This window comes from Python bivittatus, unplaced genomic scaffold (assembly GCF_059951505.1).
Source record: "Python bivittatus isolate LINGU-HERP-01145 unplaced genomic scaffold, Pbiv_v1 ctg000480_np1212, whole genome shotgun sequence".
Classification (NCBI taxonomy): domain Eukaryota; kingdom Metazoa; phylum Chordata; class Lepidosauria; order Squamata; family Pythonidae; genus Python; species Python bivittatus.
In genome coordinates this window covers 90,549,891-90,568,122 of record NW_028277075.1, presented here as the reverse complement: position 1 = coordinate 90,568,122, position 18,232 = coordinate 90,549,891, and the positions used below count along the sequence as shown (strand labels likewise).

General features: G+C 39.9%; 1 protein-coding gene across 1 annotated transcript in view; it reads right to left on the bottom strand.

The window, feature by feature from the left end:
* Positions 1 to 18,232, bottom strand: part of THSD7B (thrombospondin type 1 domain containing 7B) — a 307,764-nt gene that overhangs the window by 50,069 nt on the left and 239,463 nt on the right. The window contains exons 15-16 of the mRNA XM_088145129.1: positions 5,332 to 5,465; positions 3,888 to 4,041 (exon numbers count right to left, since the gene is read on the bottom strand). Coding sequence (XP_088001255.1) covers positions 3,888 to 4,041; positions 5,332 to 5,465 — 288 coding nt within the window. The remainder of the gene's footprint in view (positions 1 to 3,887; positions 4,042 to 5,331; positions 5,466 to 18,232) is intronic.

The window sequence follows — 18,232 nt, the reverse complement described above, 5'->3', positions numbered from 1 at the left end:
AGTAATACAGATTTTATTTATTAGAACATATACTTATTTAATAGTCATATAAGTGATGAAGGTGCTGCTGATCCACAAGAAGGAACATAATTTTTTTCTTTCATCCCATGTCTTGCATTACACATTTACATAATTAAATGAATGGTTTTCATACCCTCCTGAATTAGCTACTCTAAATGTTAACATTTTGCAAACAAGGAGGCCACTCAGATGAAATATTGGGAGTTATCAATTCTTGTAAGCAAAAAAGCTGACAGCAGATACAATAAATCTCAGATAATTATTTCAGCGAGTTGTGGCACAAGTTGCATATTAACTCAGTTTAAGAGTGCTTTGATGAATTCAAGTGAAGTCAATTAATTACATTTCCAAGTCAGATGAACAGAAAGTCAAGACATCACAGGTATTGTCACATTTCTTCAACGCTGAATATTTAACAGGAGATGATATTTTCTCTGCTGTCTGTGCAGAAGAAGAAAATCAAGTAATGATGTGTGAACCTACAATTGTAAGTGGAATTAATATGAAGTCTCTGAAGGGAAATGTGTTTCAATTTAATTTCCTCATGTTTATTGAAACAGGCAAGACATAGTCTTGATGCAAGAATTCCCAAATGAACCTTAGGTAAGAAGAAGAAATGGAATATTTAACTGGATTATAAATCATATAAATAACACTGATAATAATGGTTGTTAATATATGTCCTTTGTTTATACACAGACATAAATGTATGGAGATAATGAATGCCATAGGAGGAGACTTTTTCCAACACACAAATCAGATTTATGCTTCAACCAAGTGGGATCCAAAATAATAAAAACAAAAGATTAAAACGTTAACATACAAGATAGGGGCCCTCTGTCTCTCACAGGGGAGGCTGTTCCATAGGGTTGGTGCAGCTACAAAAAGGCTCACTTCCTAGGTCCTGCCAGATGACAACATGTAATGGAGGGGACTTGGAGCAAGGCCACCTTATCCAATCTAGTGGGATGGGCAGATGTCCTCATGAATTTGTGCAAAGAATCCCATAGCCCTGGCTGCCATCTGCTCCTCAAGCTGGCAACGCTCTAGATCCAGGGGACCCAAAGCCACTCTGTCTTGCTAGGGTTAAGTGGCAGACAGTTCCATACCATCCAGACCCTCACAACCTCCAGATGCTGGGTAAGCACTTGTCTGGCTTGGGGGTGAGATGTGTACTGGTGATATTGAACTTCATGCCGCCAAGTGACTCACCCACCAGCTTCATACAGATGTTAAATAGGAGAGGAGGGAGCCCTGAGCCCTGAAGCATCCCACATGAGAGAAGCCTAAGGCTAGATCTCTCTTCCCCCTTCAACACCAATTGGAACTGGCCATGGAGAAAGGAGGAGAAAGGAGGTGAACCACTGGAGAACCATGCCTCCCACTCCCATCCCCTGCCTTCCTGCACTCGTGCCCTGCTGTACCATCCATCCCTCAGCCTTTCCATGTTCACGCCCTGCTGCACTATCCATCACCTGGCCTTCCTGCACTCGCACGCCATCCACCCATCCAGCCTTCCTGCACTCGCACGCAGCCTGCACCAGGCCCACCAACTTTCCGTGGCACCCCACCCACCCCCTGTGGCATCACCACACTTCTTTTACCTGGGATTCCCGCTGCTTCCCACATAACAACCTGTGCATCTTGGGGTTACAATGGCAACCGGGATTACTGGGATTGCCTCAGCAATGGGTCATATGACATTGCACTTTATAACCACATCGCTTAGCAACAACAATTCCGGCAGTCCCGGTTGCCATCGTAACCCAAGGACTAACTGTAGTATGATGATTTGAATACAGATTCAGGAAGATAGCAATTAAACTAAGATAAGAGTACCATTCTATAGTCTTATTGTTTGCTGCCAAGGAATATATTTGAATCATGGCAAATAAGAGCCCTTAGGACAAATAGTTTTCTTAAGAACTAAGTGGATTGTTGTGTAGATAGAAACATGAAAAGTAATTAGCAGCATCTTTTATATGGCAGTGCATTTAAGCATATTTAGAAGCCAAGTTTATTGAAACTGTATTGGTTCAGAGTCTTAGTATGAAACATAGCTATTCAAAATGATTAGCATGTAAACATCCATTATCACAGTGTCAGCAGAATGATGACAATATGACAATGACAGCATAATAGTATATATGAACAGCTCTTTCCTCATGAAGATTCTTTTTCAAATACAAATGCAAACTCTTCATATTAACTCTTAAGATCTAGGTAAACTATGAGGTTTTAGGAGGCATCCACAGGGATCTCTGTTTTAGCTGTCAGTTATTAGTAGCGTGTGTTGAGAATGTTTTCCTTTTATAGAAAGAAAACATGTGGCCATTAATAATATAGAAATCTCTTTATCATCCTCTTATACTTTGCTTAGAATGTTATCTGGGGGTACTGAAATCTTGGGAGCTATCAGGCACATTAAATGCCTCAAATGTCTCCATGCAATTGGCTTTTTGGACACCAAACATATCACAAGAAAAAGCATTTGGTTCAGATATCGATACTGCTGCCAAATGAATCTTCGGAAAGGGCTTGGGTTCTCTGCTTATCCATTCACATAGATACTGAGAAAAGAAGATCACTATAGCAATCAAATAAGATGGATGGAACAGCAGAAAACAATGTGTGCTGCTTTTTGACATCTGTATGTATAGCTTGAATATCTACAAGGAGAAGGGCTTTGCACTCAAAAAGCTTGTACATAAAAAGCTTTCACATAATATGGAATGGTTACATGTGTAAAGAGTCTGTCCTTATAGATATTTTTGTGCATATGGAGCAAGGAGATGTGAATATTGGATAATGAATAAGTGAATTTAATGTTATGAAATTTATTTCAATTTCATCATGATAACTCTGGGCAGCTAACAACATTTAAAAACCAACATAATACACATCACAATTCTAAATACAAAACTGGCAGCTGAGATAAAACTACAAACTCTTTTCAACACAACTATCGCATTGGCTCTGCCACACATTTTGACCCCCATGCCCATGATGCAGCCACGTGTTCAAGGGGATAATGTTCCAAAGAGCAGGCACCATGACAGAAAAGGCTCACTTCCTGGGTCCTGTTGGATGGCACTCTTTAATAGACGGGACCCATAGCATGCCTCTTCTGCTGGATCTGATGGGATGGGAAGACACAATCAGGGAAAGGTGGTCCTCAGGTAACCTGGCCCCATTCCATGAAGGACTTTACAGGTAATTACCACCACTTTGAATTGAACCTGGAAGCAGCCGATGCAACTCATGGAGCAGAGGCATAAAATGTACAGACTGAGAGACACTCACAACTGCCTGTGCCACTCATTTTGAGCTACTGTAGCTAATGTATGCTCTTCAAGGGCAGACCCATGTAAAGTATTGCAGTATTGTGGTATAAATGATAATCTAAGAAAAGCATATTTATCAAAGAACAAAAGTCATACATTGCTTTACCAGAGAAGGTGCTTATTATCATTCCACTTAGCAATAATACAGGTAGTCCCCAGTTTAAGAACAAGTTCCATTCCCAAGGTCTGTCCTTAAGTTGAACTTGTATGTAAGCTGGAACAGTATTATTGTATAATACTGTATAAGTAGTATTGTGTAATTAACTCAAACTATTGTGTATTTAACTCAAATCATTGTGTATTAAACTCGAATTTTGCTACAATAGGTTCTGACTATGGGTCATCTGTAAACCAGGCATTCCAAACCCGGGGACTACCTGTACAGGTTTTTCTTTCCAATAGTCAAAAATATTTCTTAGCCACTTCTTTTGATGGCATTATGGATTTCTAAGGCATGTCACTGGTGAACATGTTGATATTTTAAAAACAGCAAGTATTTGAAGTATGGCAGAATTAAAGTACCTCTGGGCATCGACTCCAGTGGCTCCATTCAGACACCACACATTCATTAGGACAATAGAGGATACATTTCTGTGTTTCCAAAGGAATTTTGGACTGATTACAAAGCACATTAGGTACAGGTTCACCATCTCCACCTTCAGTGGTGTTTATACATCTGTAGGAGGATAAGAACATCATCTGCAAGGCATTCCACAATGAAAAATAAATGATAAGTAATACAGTAAATAAAGTCAAGTCTCTGAATCAAGCTCAACATCTGGTGAATTCTTAGACACATCCTTGCAATTTACTTAACAGAACAAAAATGATTTGTCATTGCCTTCATCTGGGATGCTTTTCCATCTCCTGGTCTTACCTCCAGTAGGCTTTCAGGTAAGTCTGTCTATTTTATGTCTTGCCATATTCTAAAACTAGGAAATAGCTTTATTTTCTTACTTTTTAAAAAGCAATTCTATGTTTGCTACATATGCCATTTTAACTATTTATTGCAGTGGATAACCCGTAATTGTTTAATCAGTTGATTATCTCTGTATATTTGTTTCAGGCTAGTACTGTTGAAAAAAGCTGAAAGAATATGTAGAAATACTACAATTAAGTACGGTGCTGCTCATGAAATCAAAGATGTGCTTACAGCCTATGCAGCAGAATTTTTATCCTATAGACTAACTTTATTTTCATACAAATATGAAATATGAAACAGACTATTCTAGACAACTTTGTATACAAAAGTGTTTTGCATAGTATGGTGTAGCATAGCATAGCATAATATAGCAGAGTACAATATTGGTTACCGTATTTTTCCGACTATAAGATGATACTTTTTTCTAAAATCCTTATCCTAAAAACTGAAGGGCATCTTATTCAAGGAAGTCAGCCGAGAATTGCGCGGTTGCAAAACTGCCCATACTTTGTTTCTGCAGAGAGGCTTCCTCCTATTGCTAGCCTCCAATCACGAGTGAAATAGCTTGTCTCCCAAACAGACTTCCTCCAATCACGAGCCTGATGTAACTGACGTCAGCTGATGCTGAACAAACCAATTAGAGGAAGGCTGTTTGCAGAGACAAGCTATCTGCAGTTTCACTCGTGCTTGAATGTAATCAGTTATGCAAAAGAGCCTGGAAATAGAGCTGCAGAGAGACGGTTTGGACCTCTTCCCACCGAGTGTATCAGGTAAATGTTAACTAATTACTAAATAAAAATGTGTTCTGCACTATCTTTAAAATATTGATTTCTTAATTTTGGGTTGGAAAAGTGGGGGTCATCTTGTACATGGGGGCGTCTTATTGCCGGAAAAATACGGTACATAATTTTTAAAAATAGTATAAAAAGCTGTAGAGGACTTCAGGTGATAAAATTAAGAGAGATTTATAAAGATGTAAAAGACAGCTGTTAAATTTTCTTAGCAAGCTTATTTTTAAACCAACTGCTTTTATTTTCTACTCACCTGATTTGCCTTGTTTGTATTCCTTCTCCACAGTGGAGGGAATGTTGCGCACTGTTGATTTCACATGGAGACCATGGTTCTACTATCCAGGAATACTGATTGCATTCACTGTAACATGGGACTGCCTCATACACCTTCCACAGAAAATATACAAATGTATACATAATCAGTCATCTGAATGAAAATTCTCCAAAGAAGTACTTTAGCAGAACAACTGAAGAAAATTCTTCCACGTGTTGCTGAGCACTGTGCTAGATTTTATTCACTGTTCTAAGAATAGTGTAATATTTAAATGCATTGATTTCTTGCAGACTTGAAGAGAATGTAATATGCAGCCTCTTAGAATAAAAATAACTACTTCCAGCAGTCTAAACAAGAATTTCAGTATAATTTCATTTCCTCTGATGGCTTGTGCAAGATCTAGGAGATACTTACATTTTGTATCTTACAAAAAAATCTTTGTTACCAACTGTCAAGGAAAAATCTTTTTTCCCTTTCTTGGTTGTATTACATATACTGTTAATGTTTCATATTTAGTATAAAAATGAAACTTTATTCAGTGCATTCTGAAAGTATTCAGACCCCCTTCACTTTTTTCAATTTTGTTATGTTGCAACCTGATACTACAATTGTTCAAATTCATTTTTTTTTCCTCGTTAATCTACACTCAGTACCCCATAATGACAAAGTGGAATCAGAATTTTAGAAATGTCTGTAAATGTATTAAAAAGAAAAAACTGAAATATCACATGTACTTAAGTATTCAGACCCTTTACTCGGTCCTTTGTTGAAGCACCTTTGGCAGCAATTACAGCCTCGAGTCTTTCAGTATGATGCGACAAGCTCTGCACACCTGGATTGGGGGATTTTCTGCCATTCTTCTTTGCAAATCCTCTCAAGCTCAATCAGGTTGGATGGCGACCGTTGGTGGACACCATTTTCAGATCTCTCCAGAGATGTTCAATAGGGTTCAAGTCAGGGCTCTGGCTAGGTCACTCTAGGACATTCACAGAGTTGTCCCTCAGCCATTCCTGTGTTGTCTTGGCTGCGTGCTTAGGATTGTTGTCATGTTGGAAGGTGAACCTTCGGCCCAGTCTGAGGTCCTGAGTCCTGTGGAACAGGTTTTCATTGAGGAGATCTCTGTCCTTTGCTGCATTCAGCTTTCCCTCAACCCTGACCAGTCTCCCAGTCCCTGCTGCTGAAAAACACCCCCACAGCATGATGCTGCCACCACCATGCTTCATTGTTGGGATGGTATTGGGCAGGTGATGAGTGGTGCCTGGTTTCCTCCAGACATAACGTTTAGATTTGAGGCCAAACAGTTCAATCATGGTTGCATCAGACCAAAGAATCTTGTTCCTCACAGTCTGAGAGTCCTTCAAGTGCTTTTTTGCAAACTCCAAGCGGGCTTTCATGTGTTTTGCACTGAGGAGAGGCTTCCGTCTAGTCACTCTGCTAGAAAGCCCACATCGGTGGAGGGCTGCAGTGATGGTTGTCCTTCTGGAACTTTGTCCCATCTCCACACAGGATCTCTGGAGCTCAGTCAGAGTGACCATCGGGTTCTTGGTCACCTCTCTTACTATGGCTCTTCTCCCTCGATTGCTCAGTTTGGCTGATCGACCAGCTCTTGGAAGAGTCCTGGTTGTGCCAAACTTCTTCCATTTGAGAATTATGGAGGCCACTGTGCTCTTGGGAACCTTCAGTGCAGCAGATTTTTTTTATAGCCTTCCCCAGATCTGTGCCTTGCAATAATCCTGTCTCTGAACTCTGCAGACAATTCCTTTGACCTCATGGCTTTTGCTCTAATACAGTATGCATTGTCAGCTGTAAGGCCTTCTATAGAGAAGTGTGTGCCTTTCCAAGTCATGTCCAAACAATTTAATTTACCACAGGTGGACTCCAATCAAGGTGTAGAAACAGCTCAGCAACAATCAAGAGAAATGGGAGGCATCTGAGCTAAATTTCAATTGTTGTTGCAAAGAGTCTGAATACTTATGCCAATGGGATATTTCAGTTTTTCCTTTTTCATACATTTGCAAACATTTCTAAAATTCTGTTTTCACTTTGTCATTAGGGGGTACTGAGTGTCGATTAATGAGAAAAAAAGATGAATTTGAATGATTGTAGAATCAGGCTGCAACATAACAAAATTGAAAAAACTGAAGAGGATCTGAATACTTTCTGAATGCATTGTATTTTTAAAAGAATTATTTCAATTTCCAACAGCCATTGTACTTTATTTTTTTCTATGAATCTTTTTAAAAAATAGATCTCTAAGACAAACAATTGTGCTTTTCAGCTGAACTCTACTTCCAATGCATATAGTAGTTGCAATAAATTCAGCAGAAATTCAGACATCAGTACTGTACTAAACTGTATAGGCAGAGCTTATTTAAAACAAGGTCAGAGCACTCAAAATTCCAAGTCTCCTTGACATGTCCCCTCCCACCCTCCCTTTCTTTCCCAATATGTGCAATGAACTGAAGGAATTTTAGACTGGCTCTTATGATGGTCTAAATTTCTACCACATTTGGGAAACTCTAACAAATTGTCTGGCCACTCTATGGGGCATTTGGGTAAAATGGGTGGTAAAATGGGATACGGGTAAGTGGTTGATGGTCTTTACACTTTGAAGCTTTGGAAGTGCAGGTGTGGTTAGGTCAACTTACAGAGGTGGTGAAGTTGGGAGGTAGATTTTGATAGGGTCTAGTAAAGAGAGGAATGATGTTAAGTATAACAGAAGTAATTGGGCTGGCTATTCCAGGATATGAGGGATTGGCAATCTGGTGCCTGTCCACTCTTCTAGCAGAATAATAGCCTCTTCCCTTGACTATGGGCACCACATCACTGGAGCCTCAGGTTTGTCTCCACATTTTGGTTGTGGAGTAGTGAGCAGACGTGGCTTGAATGACTGAAACCTGGCAGGGCGAGAGGAAGGCATTCCTCTATCCAAGATTTGATCTCCAGAATTTCATATTTCCATAACCATGATGCCAAGGGCAGGAAGGTATGTGGTAATGATCTTCCATGAGAACTGAGATCCTGCTGTACAGATACTATAGCTGGATGTATCTATACCTTAGGTTAGGGTCTAGGGAGAAAGCAGCATCCATATGTGAGTTCTTTGATCTTCTCTTAAAAGTGCTGCTATAATTCCTTTGACTATTAATGCTGAAATACTTCAGTGCCCATGCCCTTGGGATGGAAGCAGATTTAGCTCAGAATTCATGGTCTCTGTGGGCTTCTTACAATTGGTATCAAGCTCAACTCTTGTAGGTGGACGCATTAGTTTTCAGGTACATCCTAATCTGAAGATGGAGGATTTCTTAGTCTTCATTGTAGCCACCCTGTTAATTGCCACTGCTGACTTCTGCAAGAGTCTTGGAAATGAGTTTCCCAGAAAAACGGTGGCAGTTCTTCCACAAATCTAGTTGTGAAGGCAATTAGAGCACTGGATAGGATTGTACACTTGTGGCCTCTTTTAGACCATAGATTCCAGGGGGAAGGTGGGTTACCCAATAACTCTGGGAGATGAAGTGGAAGAAAAGATACTTAGTGAACTTATTGTGAAAAACAAAGAGAATACAACTAAGTACAGATAGGAGACCATGTTTCACCCTACATCATGGTGATAAGAGTGATAAAACACAGTTATTTCTTTTCCCTTACTGCATCAGCAGAATGCGGGTTCAGGATGTGGTAAATGCCTCTTTGAAGAAGGGAACGGTATTTACCACCTTGATGAGGCCATCTGACCCTACAATGCTAAATATGTTCCATCCAGTCTGCAACCTTTCTTTTTTAGGGAAGATTTTGGAGAAGGTGATAGAACTTTAGCTGCAGAAGATTCTGGATACAGTAGATATGTATCCCTTTCTGTATTCCTTTCAGTCAGGTTTCAGTCCTGGGTATGGGATGGAATTAGCATTATATACTCTTCTGGATGACCTAGTGAGAATGTACCTCTCCTAGTCCTGCTCACAGAGGCTTTTGAAACCATCAATCATGGTATTCTTCTGGAGTGCCTGTGAGAGTTAGGGATTGAAACCACTGTTTACAGTGGTTCCTTTTCTTCCTGAGTGGGCAGTGCCATGGCTCAGCGTTCTCCCCATATTATTCAACGTCTCTATGAAATCCCTGGGAGAAGTCATCCATCAATGTAAGGTATCATCAGTATGCTGACAAAGCCAATTATACAACTCCACCCAGAGCCAAATAGGAGATAGTGTGGATAAATGGGATAAGGTGGAACAAATTGAATCCCAGCAAGATAGTGTAGTTGTTTGTTCAGTAATCATGTGTTGGTTTCCATAAACTCTAGAGTAGGTGACATTATCCCCAAAGGAGAAGGTCCACAATTTGGTATAGATGGTCCTTGGTTAACAACCACTCATTCAGTGACCGTTTGAACTTACAACAGCACCGAATGAGTGGTACTTACAACCAGTCCTCAAAGTTCTGGTTGTTGCAACATCCTCACAGTCATGTGGTCACCATTTGCAACCTTCTTTGCCAGCTTCCTACAAGCAAAGTAAATGGGGAAGCTGGCAGGAGGTTGCAAATGGTGACCACATGATGCTCTCACTTAACAATGGCAACCGGGAAGTGCTGGAACTGCTGTCACTAAGCAATGCGGTCATGTGACATTGCACTTTATGACCGCATCAGTGATGGAAATTCCAGTCCCAATTGCCATCATTAATCGAGGACTGCCTGTAGTACTTTTGAATTTGCAACTTTGGCTGGATCAACAGGTGGTGGTGGGAATAATGATGTCAACCTATACAACTGTTGAGATTTTATGCAGAGATTTAGAGATAACAACCCTGACATAAGAGTGACTGTTATTCAGGTGATTTTTAAGTGGCAGCCATGAGTATATAGCACATTTTCAGTTATATGCCAGGAATATTTGCTGGAACAATTTTGTCCTGATTGACTCATTTCAGGAAGGCCTTTCCAATGAATTAATGCAATGAGGCACACCAGAGACTTTGGAAGAATTGTGTGGTGATTGTTGGCAGGCTGGAAGATTTGAGGCATGGAACAAATAACAGAGGAAAAATATTTTACAGCCTTTCTTCACTCTTTCCACCCCTCCCAGCTGCCTCCTTTAACTTCAGCTAGCATGGAACTCACATAAATGGGATGAGATCCCTGTCAGCAGTGAAGAAACAAAGAAGATGAGATCTTGGACTGTGTATTTACTGTGGTACATGTAACCATTTAGTGGAAACTTGCCCTGCTAAGCTTCTTGCTTTGAGCTGGCTAAGAAATCCTACACCTGTGGAAATTTGGGTCACCTTGTACATAAATGCCCAAATTGCTCAAAAGCCTTGACTTTGGAAAGCTTACAGACTTCCCTCTCAAGAGCTTTAGAAGAGCTCCAACATCTGATATCAGGCATTGTATTTTATAATCCATGTTAGTCTTTGCACTTCAACTGGTTTGGAAATCCAACTCTTGATTCTTTTGGACTCTGGAGTGACTGCTAATTTCATCAGTATAGCTATTGTGCCACAGTTTGGCTTGAGTGGAAGAATCTAGAAAAATCTATGCAAGTGGAGCAAAGTGAACCCTCAAATCAAGTTCTATCCTGGAACATAGAACAGATCACCATGAAGAATTCTTCCAACTGTATTTGACTGCCTTCTTTCATGCATCTATTGTCTTGAGGAAAGACTGGATTCAGACACATAATCCTGATACTGACTTGGACTACTTCTGCCTCTTATTTTGGATCTGCTGAATTGCCTTCAGAAAGCATGCATTTTCACTAAATTGGACTTGAGAGGAATTTACAAATTGATTTGGATGAAGGAGGGCCATGAATACTTAAGAATCTTTTATACTCAGTACGGCAGATTTGAATACACAGTATAGCAATAAAAGCAGTGTTTTAATAAAGAATACATTTCTTAGAGGGAGTGGTCCTCCCATGCATTATGAGTATTTCTCTCACTTTTACTTCTACATTACTTATGCTCCTAGCTAATAAAATGAAGCACCAGATTATTTTTCATGCAAGCCTGTATATGATGTTTCCTGTCTGCCCTCTCCTGCCACAATCTTGATGCCTGGCAACTTTGTTCCCCTTAGAAGGGACACTCCTGAGACATTAGGGGTGGGGAGACAGGCAGTGAATCAATTGGATCTGATTCACTTACCACAACAACAGGACCCATATGTTAGGACTTGGATGGATGACCTCCAGAGTATCGTACAGATTGGTTGAAGGACAACTTTTTCACAATGGCCATTTTTATCTTCCTCTCCGGGAAGAAGTCTGACAATAAGATTGCAGGGAAAGGGGGAGTTTTTAATATGTTGCATCCTCTACTCAAAGATTTCTCATGGCCATGGAAGAGAATGGATGTCACAGACTATTTTCGTGTCATGTCTGTTCTTGGGCCAAGACTGTTCCTACTAAGCCAGCTGGTTTGCTCCAGTGCTCCTGTCTCCCCTTAGACTGTGGTACACAATTTCCCTGGATTTTATTACTGATCCCCCAGATGTGCATAGCTTTGTCACCATTGTAGTGGCCATGGATCTGTTTACCAGTATGGATGTTTTTGTTCTACTATGTAAAGGACTGCCTTCTGCTCTGGAAACATCAAAGTGGTTTTTAGACCATGTTTTTTTGGTACAAGGTCTTAGTTAATCACATGATTTCTGATCATGGCTGTCAATTTACACCCATTTTTGAAAAGCCCTCTTTTAGTTACTGGACATTCGTATTCATTTGTCATCATATCATCAACCAGAGTTGAATGAACAGATGGAGAAAAGTAATGCTATGCTAGAACAATATTTATTTTCCTATGTATCCTATTAACATAGCAATTGGCCTGACTTATTGCCATTAGCAGAATTTGTGTATAACTCCTCTCTGAATTCTTCTGTTGGCATGTCTGTCTTCCAAGCAGTTTATAGCTATAACCTGTGCCATTTGCCATCCAGAACTCCTGCTTCTACAGTTCCTTGAGCCTCTGAGACATGAACTGGCCAATGCTGCAAATAAATGGGCAGAAGGTGCTTATAGGCAATAAGGTACCAGATTTGCTATGGAGGATTTGCTGTGGCTTTCCACTAAGTTTTTACCTTCTTCCCATCCATCCAAGAAACAGGACTCAAAGACTGTTGGCACCTTCCCTTTGACTGCTTGGATTAGCCTGGTGACCTTTCATTTGCACATGGTGTATTGCTGCCTTCTCCTTATGTGGGAGGGGCTTCTTGCATTCAGCAGCTCCCCCTCCCCCATGGTCTGGTTGATGGGGAAGAGAAATACAGGGTATATTCCAGGTTCTAGATGCAGGAGGGAGATATTACAATATTTAATTTACTGGAAAGACTATCCTGATACAGAGAGATTGTGGGAAGTGGTAGCAAATGTATATGCATCCCAACTTGTTTGCCAGTTCCATCTGAAATTTCCACACAGGCCTCATCTTCCTGACCTGCTGCTGCTTCATCAGACTTTGATCGCCATGAAGAAGAGGGCTCTGTGCTCACTGCCACACCTTCTCTCAAACTTGTGTTTCACATGTGCAACAGGGGAGGGTGGGACACATTCCTTCTTCTGCAGTTTCCTTTCAGATTTGTCTATTGAGCTTGATGAGATGCCTGGACCTTCTTCATGGACTGGTGTGTATGTGTGTGGATGTATGGTCACTCTTGGTGCATTCCATGGCAGAGGAGAAGAGTGAGTCTGACAGGAACGTAGTGTGATGGAATGTCTAACAGATACAGGGAACATAGAGGAGGAAGTAAGACTGTTACAGGAAGGAGTCAGACCGTTACAGAAAAGATTCTTTAAACCAGGGGAGGTGGGAAATGTGAGAAGGAGTCTCAGAGTAACTCCACCTTAAACACAAGAAATATATATTGATCCCAAGAATTGCTTTGGCAGGCTTTCAAGATGTTGTAACTTTACCCTATTAGCAATAAAGTTAATTCCAGAAATCCAAGTAATTCCTGTTTCCTGAGTTTGTCAGCCTTGAAGGGGTTGATAGTAACCTTTTTTTCCTGGTCCAACAATATAGAAACTTAATTCTATTGCTCCCAGTCCTAGTGGTATAGACCTGAGGGGCACCAATGCATGTATGTGTGTGTGTCAAAAAAGTGAAGATGGCAGCCATGACTGTGCAATGGAAGCTTTGCCCCCCCTTTTGTGTGTGTGTGTGTGTGTATCAAATGCATATAAAAAATGGGCAAGGCTTCATCCATGCAGTCATAGTCACCATCTTGATTTTTTTAACCCCACTGCAGATGCTTCTGGAAGCACTACCTATAGAGTAGGTGAAGAAAAGCTGAGACACTACATATAATTCTGGAGTTGTTTTCTCATTAAAAAATACATATGGTTGGTTTTAAGTTTGAGATTGATAGAGTTGGGGTGGGGGTGGGGGTGTTTAATCCTTTCCTTTTCATGCATTATCTGCTCAAACTCACCAAACCAAATTTCTGAGGTAAAAGTTATGAAACCTGCAGATGCCTCTCCCCCCGCCCCCCATAAAAGACAACCAAGGATCTGCATGAAATAGGTCATGCTGTCCCAGGTCTATCTGGCTTCTTCAGGTTCATACTTGTTCTCTAGAGCTTGGATGTATACAGCTGAATTTACTGTTTCAATACAGCCTTATTTCCAAACTCAGGTCTTTCTGCAGCATATGAGGAGAAATAAATTAAGACGGAAAGGATGGAGCTGTCCTTAAAATGAAATGACACAAGGTAAATAGACTGCAGAGGAGAAGCCAAAACTGACTAATAATAAGAGATAGATGTGTCATACTAATAAATCTAAAATGAAGACGGACAAGCATCAAGAAACCAACCATTCCATTACTGTAGTAGCTAGATATCCTTTTTTTTTCAGATCCTGAAAGTGTTGTTTTTTCTTGTTCCTCGTATTTTAGATTTTAGATATATGTTCACATAATATATGAAATACAGTGGTACCTCGGTTCACGAACTTAATTCGTTCCACAATTCTGGTCGTGAACCGAATCAAATTTTCCCATAAGGTTCAATGTAAATAAGGTTAATCTGTTCTGAACCATATGTATTTTTTTAAAAAAACCACAAAAATATGAAACAAAGTACAGTACAGTACAGCATGAAGAGAGAGAACACTAACCTTGCTTGAGGCGACTTCTGGAGTGGAGGACAGGAAGGCAGGTGGGGAGGCAGTTATTGTTTGGGGGGAGAGTCCCCCTAGTCTACAGGAAGCCACGACCACGTGTCAGAGCAGGGAAGATGGCCGCAGGCTGTATTTGTCACCCGATGCGGAGTTCGTGAATGGAAGCGAAATTTTGCGAACGGTGCTGTTCATGAACCGAATTGTTCGTGAACAGAAGCGTTCGTGAACCGAGGTATTACTGTACTATTCTTAGCTTAACAAAGCACAATTCCTGTCTTCACATCACAGGCTGTGTCCAAACAAATAAATCACATTACAGTTTAACATTATGTCCTGATTCACGTCATGCTAGGACATTGGCAGGACTCACCAAATATGCTGAACTTCAAGCAACTATTCTAGTTTTACCTAACAAACATATTGAGTGAACCTAGCCAATGTATGGGAAACAGTTAAGCAAACTTTTGCCATTTCATGATTCTTCTGTGGTTCTCCATCATAAACCCATTGTTTTTGTAATGCTAGTGAAAATGACATTTTGGAAAACTGTGTTTGCCAAGAACCAGTGTTTGGAAAGAGCCAGTATGGTGTAGTGAGTAAGGTTTAGACTAGGAATGGAGAGATCCAGACTCACATCCACTCTCAACTATGGAATTTCTCTGGGTCATTCTGGGCCAAATCATACTTTCTCAATCCAACCTATCTCACAGGGTTGTTTGTGGGGATAAAATGTAGGTCCTTGTGTAAGGTATCTTGAGCTCTTAGAGAAACGGTGGGATATACATCTAACAAAAAGAAGACAAAGAGGAGGAAAAATTATCATTGATTCTGTCTTTGTTTTTATACCAGGTTAGAAGCAGACTTTTTTCTGGTTTGCAGAAGGAATCCTCATTTTCTTTATCACTGTCAAACATTTCTATATTCTGTAATTTAATCCTGACTCCCTGATCTTAAACTAGGTTGATCAAATCAAGCTGTTCTCTAAATGAGGCAAGTTTGTTCATTCATATTCTGAATGTGAAACACAATCAAAAGTGGCAAAATATTTATCTCTTCCTGGTGCTTCTTTCTTATAGAAAGGAAGGACTGGCTGCAGTAAGGATGGCACAAAAGCCCTTATATGAATGAATAAAAGGTCAGGCCAGAATGAGAAGTATCTGGTTCATGCCACATGGGGATAATTAGGAATTTATACCCTGGATTCCTCTAATTCTGAATTTGTACCCCATTCGCTAATAATGCTTCAGTGGTTTAGCCCTTTCTCCTATTTCTCCAATAAAAATGAAAAGTAAATGTGTCAGTCTTCAACTGAACAAAACAAATCGCTACCTGCATCCTGCTAAAGGACTGTTTTTCTGTTGGCAGCGAACCAAACAAGGACATCAACAACAGACAAGTGGCAGTGAATGAGATCTGCCTATTAAGAAAGCTAATGTCAGAAAAGTGGACTTCAAAGGCCATGTCTGGATGGAGTACCAGCTCAAATTCAAAGGGTAACATGTTTATATTATCCTTGTGGCAACTCTGTTGTTTGATATGGGTTTTTACTGATGACACCCACAAAAATCATTAAAAGCTTTGTGAGCATTATGAATACAGATGAGAGGTTTTCTTCTATTCTCTTCCTTTATTGTTCCTCTTGTTTGTTCATCCCAGCACTGCTCTTCCTATGAATTTGGTTTAACTAGATTTATAAATGGTTTCACTAGTAGCATTTATAAAATGAATTCTGGGTTTGTGAATGTAGATTCCTGAAGCTTTCAGGTCATTCATTCACATACTTCATCTCTTCATCTGATACTGGTAAAAGACTATACAAAACACATATGGATACAAATTATGTGTATTCTTACATTTATCTGGCTTTCTCTCCCCCTCCCTCTGGCAATGGTTTAACAAGGCACATACTGAGTGAGTCTTCATCACATGAAGAGAGAGAATAATATGGAAGAAAAGATGAAATGTGCATAAAACTGCGAAATACAAAATAGAACTACCGAGACTTCCTAAATGTATTAATTTCACTTTGGAAACAAGATCAGATCATTCCAAACTCTAAATATATTTGTTTGAATTCTATCTTGTCTTTTGTTCTGGAGCAAAAGGCAGCATACTCAGCATTCTTTTCTCCTATTTTTCCACACATGAACCCAGTGAGGTAAGTTGGGCTGAGAGAGAAGGATTGGCCCAAAGACACCCAATGAGCTTATATGGCTAAGGGTGAACTAGAACCTGGATCTCCCCACTCCTAGTCAAACTCTTTAACTACTATACCATATGGCACATATTACCTTGGGAAAATTCAGATAAGAATTTCAGAACAATATTCCCATAGTTAACTGGTCCTGACTGATTTGAAGATCAAGTCCTATCATCCATGAAGCTCATCTATCTACATTGTTCAAGTAATATATTCCTGCATCAAATGCAACAGTGGGGAGTGATAAACAGATCCTTCTTTAATTCAAGTCACAGCATTGATTCCACTAACAAGGCAGGAAAGCAGTGTGACTCTCTAGTGTGGAGCAGGTAATGCAAGGTTCCAGTTCAGGTCAAAGAGTTTGCTGTAAGACAAGGTTCCCCGTGGAAGACAATGCACTCTACTTATGGAGACTGGTGTTTCTACCCTGAAATGTATCACCTATATATGTAAGAAAGCCTCTTTTGGGGGCAATTATCTTTATTGTTCCTTGGAAATGTTTTATTTTGTTGTTTATTTCTTACAGGGCAAATAACTCTAACCTGTTAGAATCCATTCATCCAATGGATTCTAAGACAGTATACAATGAACATTATTTAAAGAAGGAACAATAAACTAATGTTCTTCATAGCAATTTACAGACAGAAAGGGTGAAAAAAATCTGGGGCGGGGAGGGAGGATATCAAAAATGGGGTTGGCTGGCCCCTTAGCAGCCTGGTGTGGCCTCTATCGGCCTCTTGGATTTTTTAGCCTTTTTATCTTTCTCTTTGTACTTTGGTTTTTATAATCTTTTAATTATGTATTGCCGATTTTAGTTTGTTGTAAGTCGCCCAGAGTCCCCCATTGTGGGGAGATGGGCGGGGACAAGTCAAATAAATAAATTAATAATAATAATAACAACAACAATAATAATAATCCTATCAAACTATCAATCTACCACCAAAAAGGTTATAATTATATATCAGTCATAGTCCTTGAGGAGGACATTCCAGAATTCAGGTGCAAACACTCAAAAGTCTCTGCACTTAATGCTTGTATAAAGAATATCTGAAATCAAAGACATTCTGCTGAAGTTCTGAAAGTACAAATAGGCTGCTATAGGAGAATACAGTATAATTATTCGGGTACCAAAGTGTTTATGGCTTTACAGCAGGGGCAGGGAATAACAGCTCCCAGCACTCCTTCCTATGTGCCATGTTGACATAGATTGCTTGGAGATGAAGTTCAGGAATGTCTGGAGGACCACAGTTCCCTCCCTCTGCTTTAAAAATAAGAGGATATTGAACTGAGTCATCCAATACAAGGCTTTCAAAATGGCAGTCATCTATAACTTAGGGATATGCAGTGAGTTATAGTCAACTTTGTAAATGATGCTGAATGTTTTAGGAGAGTAAAAACCAAAGGTCCCTGTGAGGAGCTTTAGAAGAATCAATTTAAACTGAGCGAATGGTCAACCAAGTGGTAAACATGATTCAATTTAGCTAAGTGGGAAGTAATGCACACTGGGACAAAAAACTATAATTTCACATATACATTGATGGGGTCTGAGCTATCTATAACTA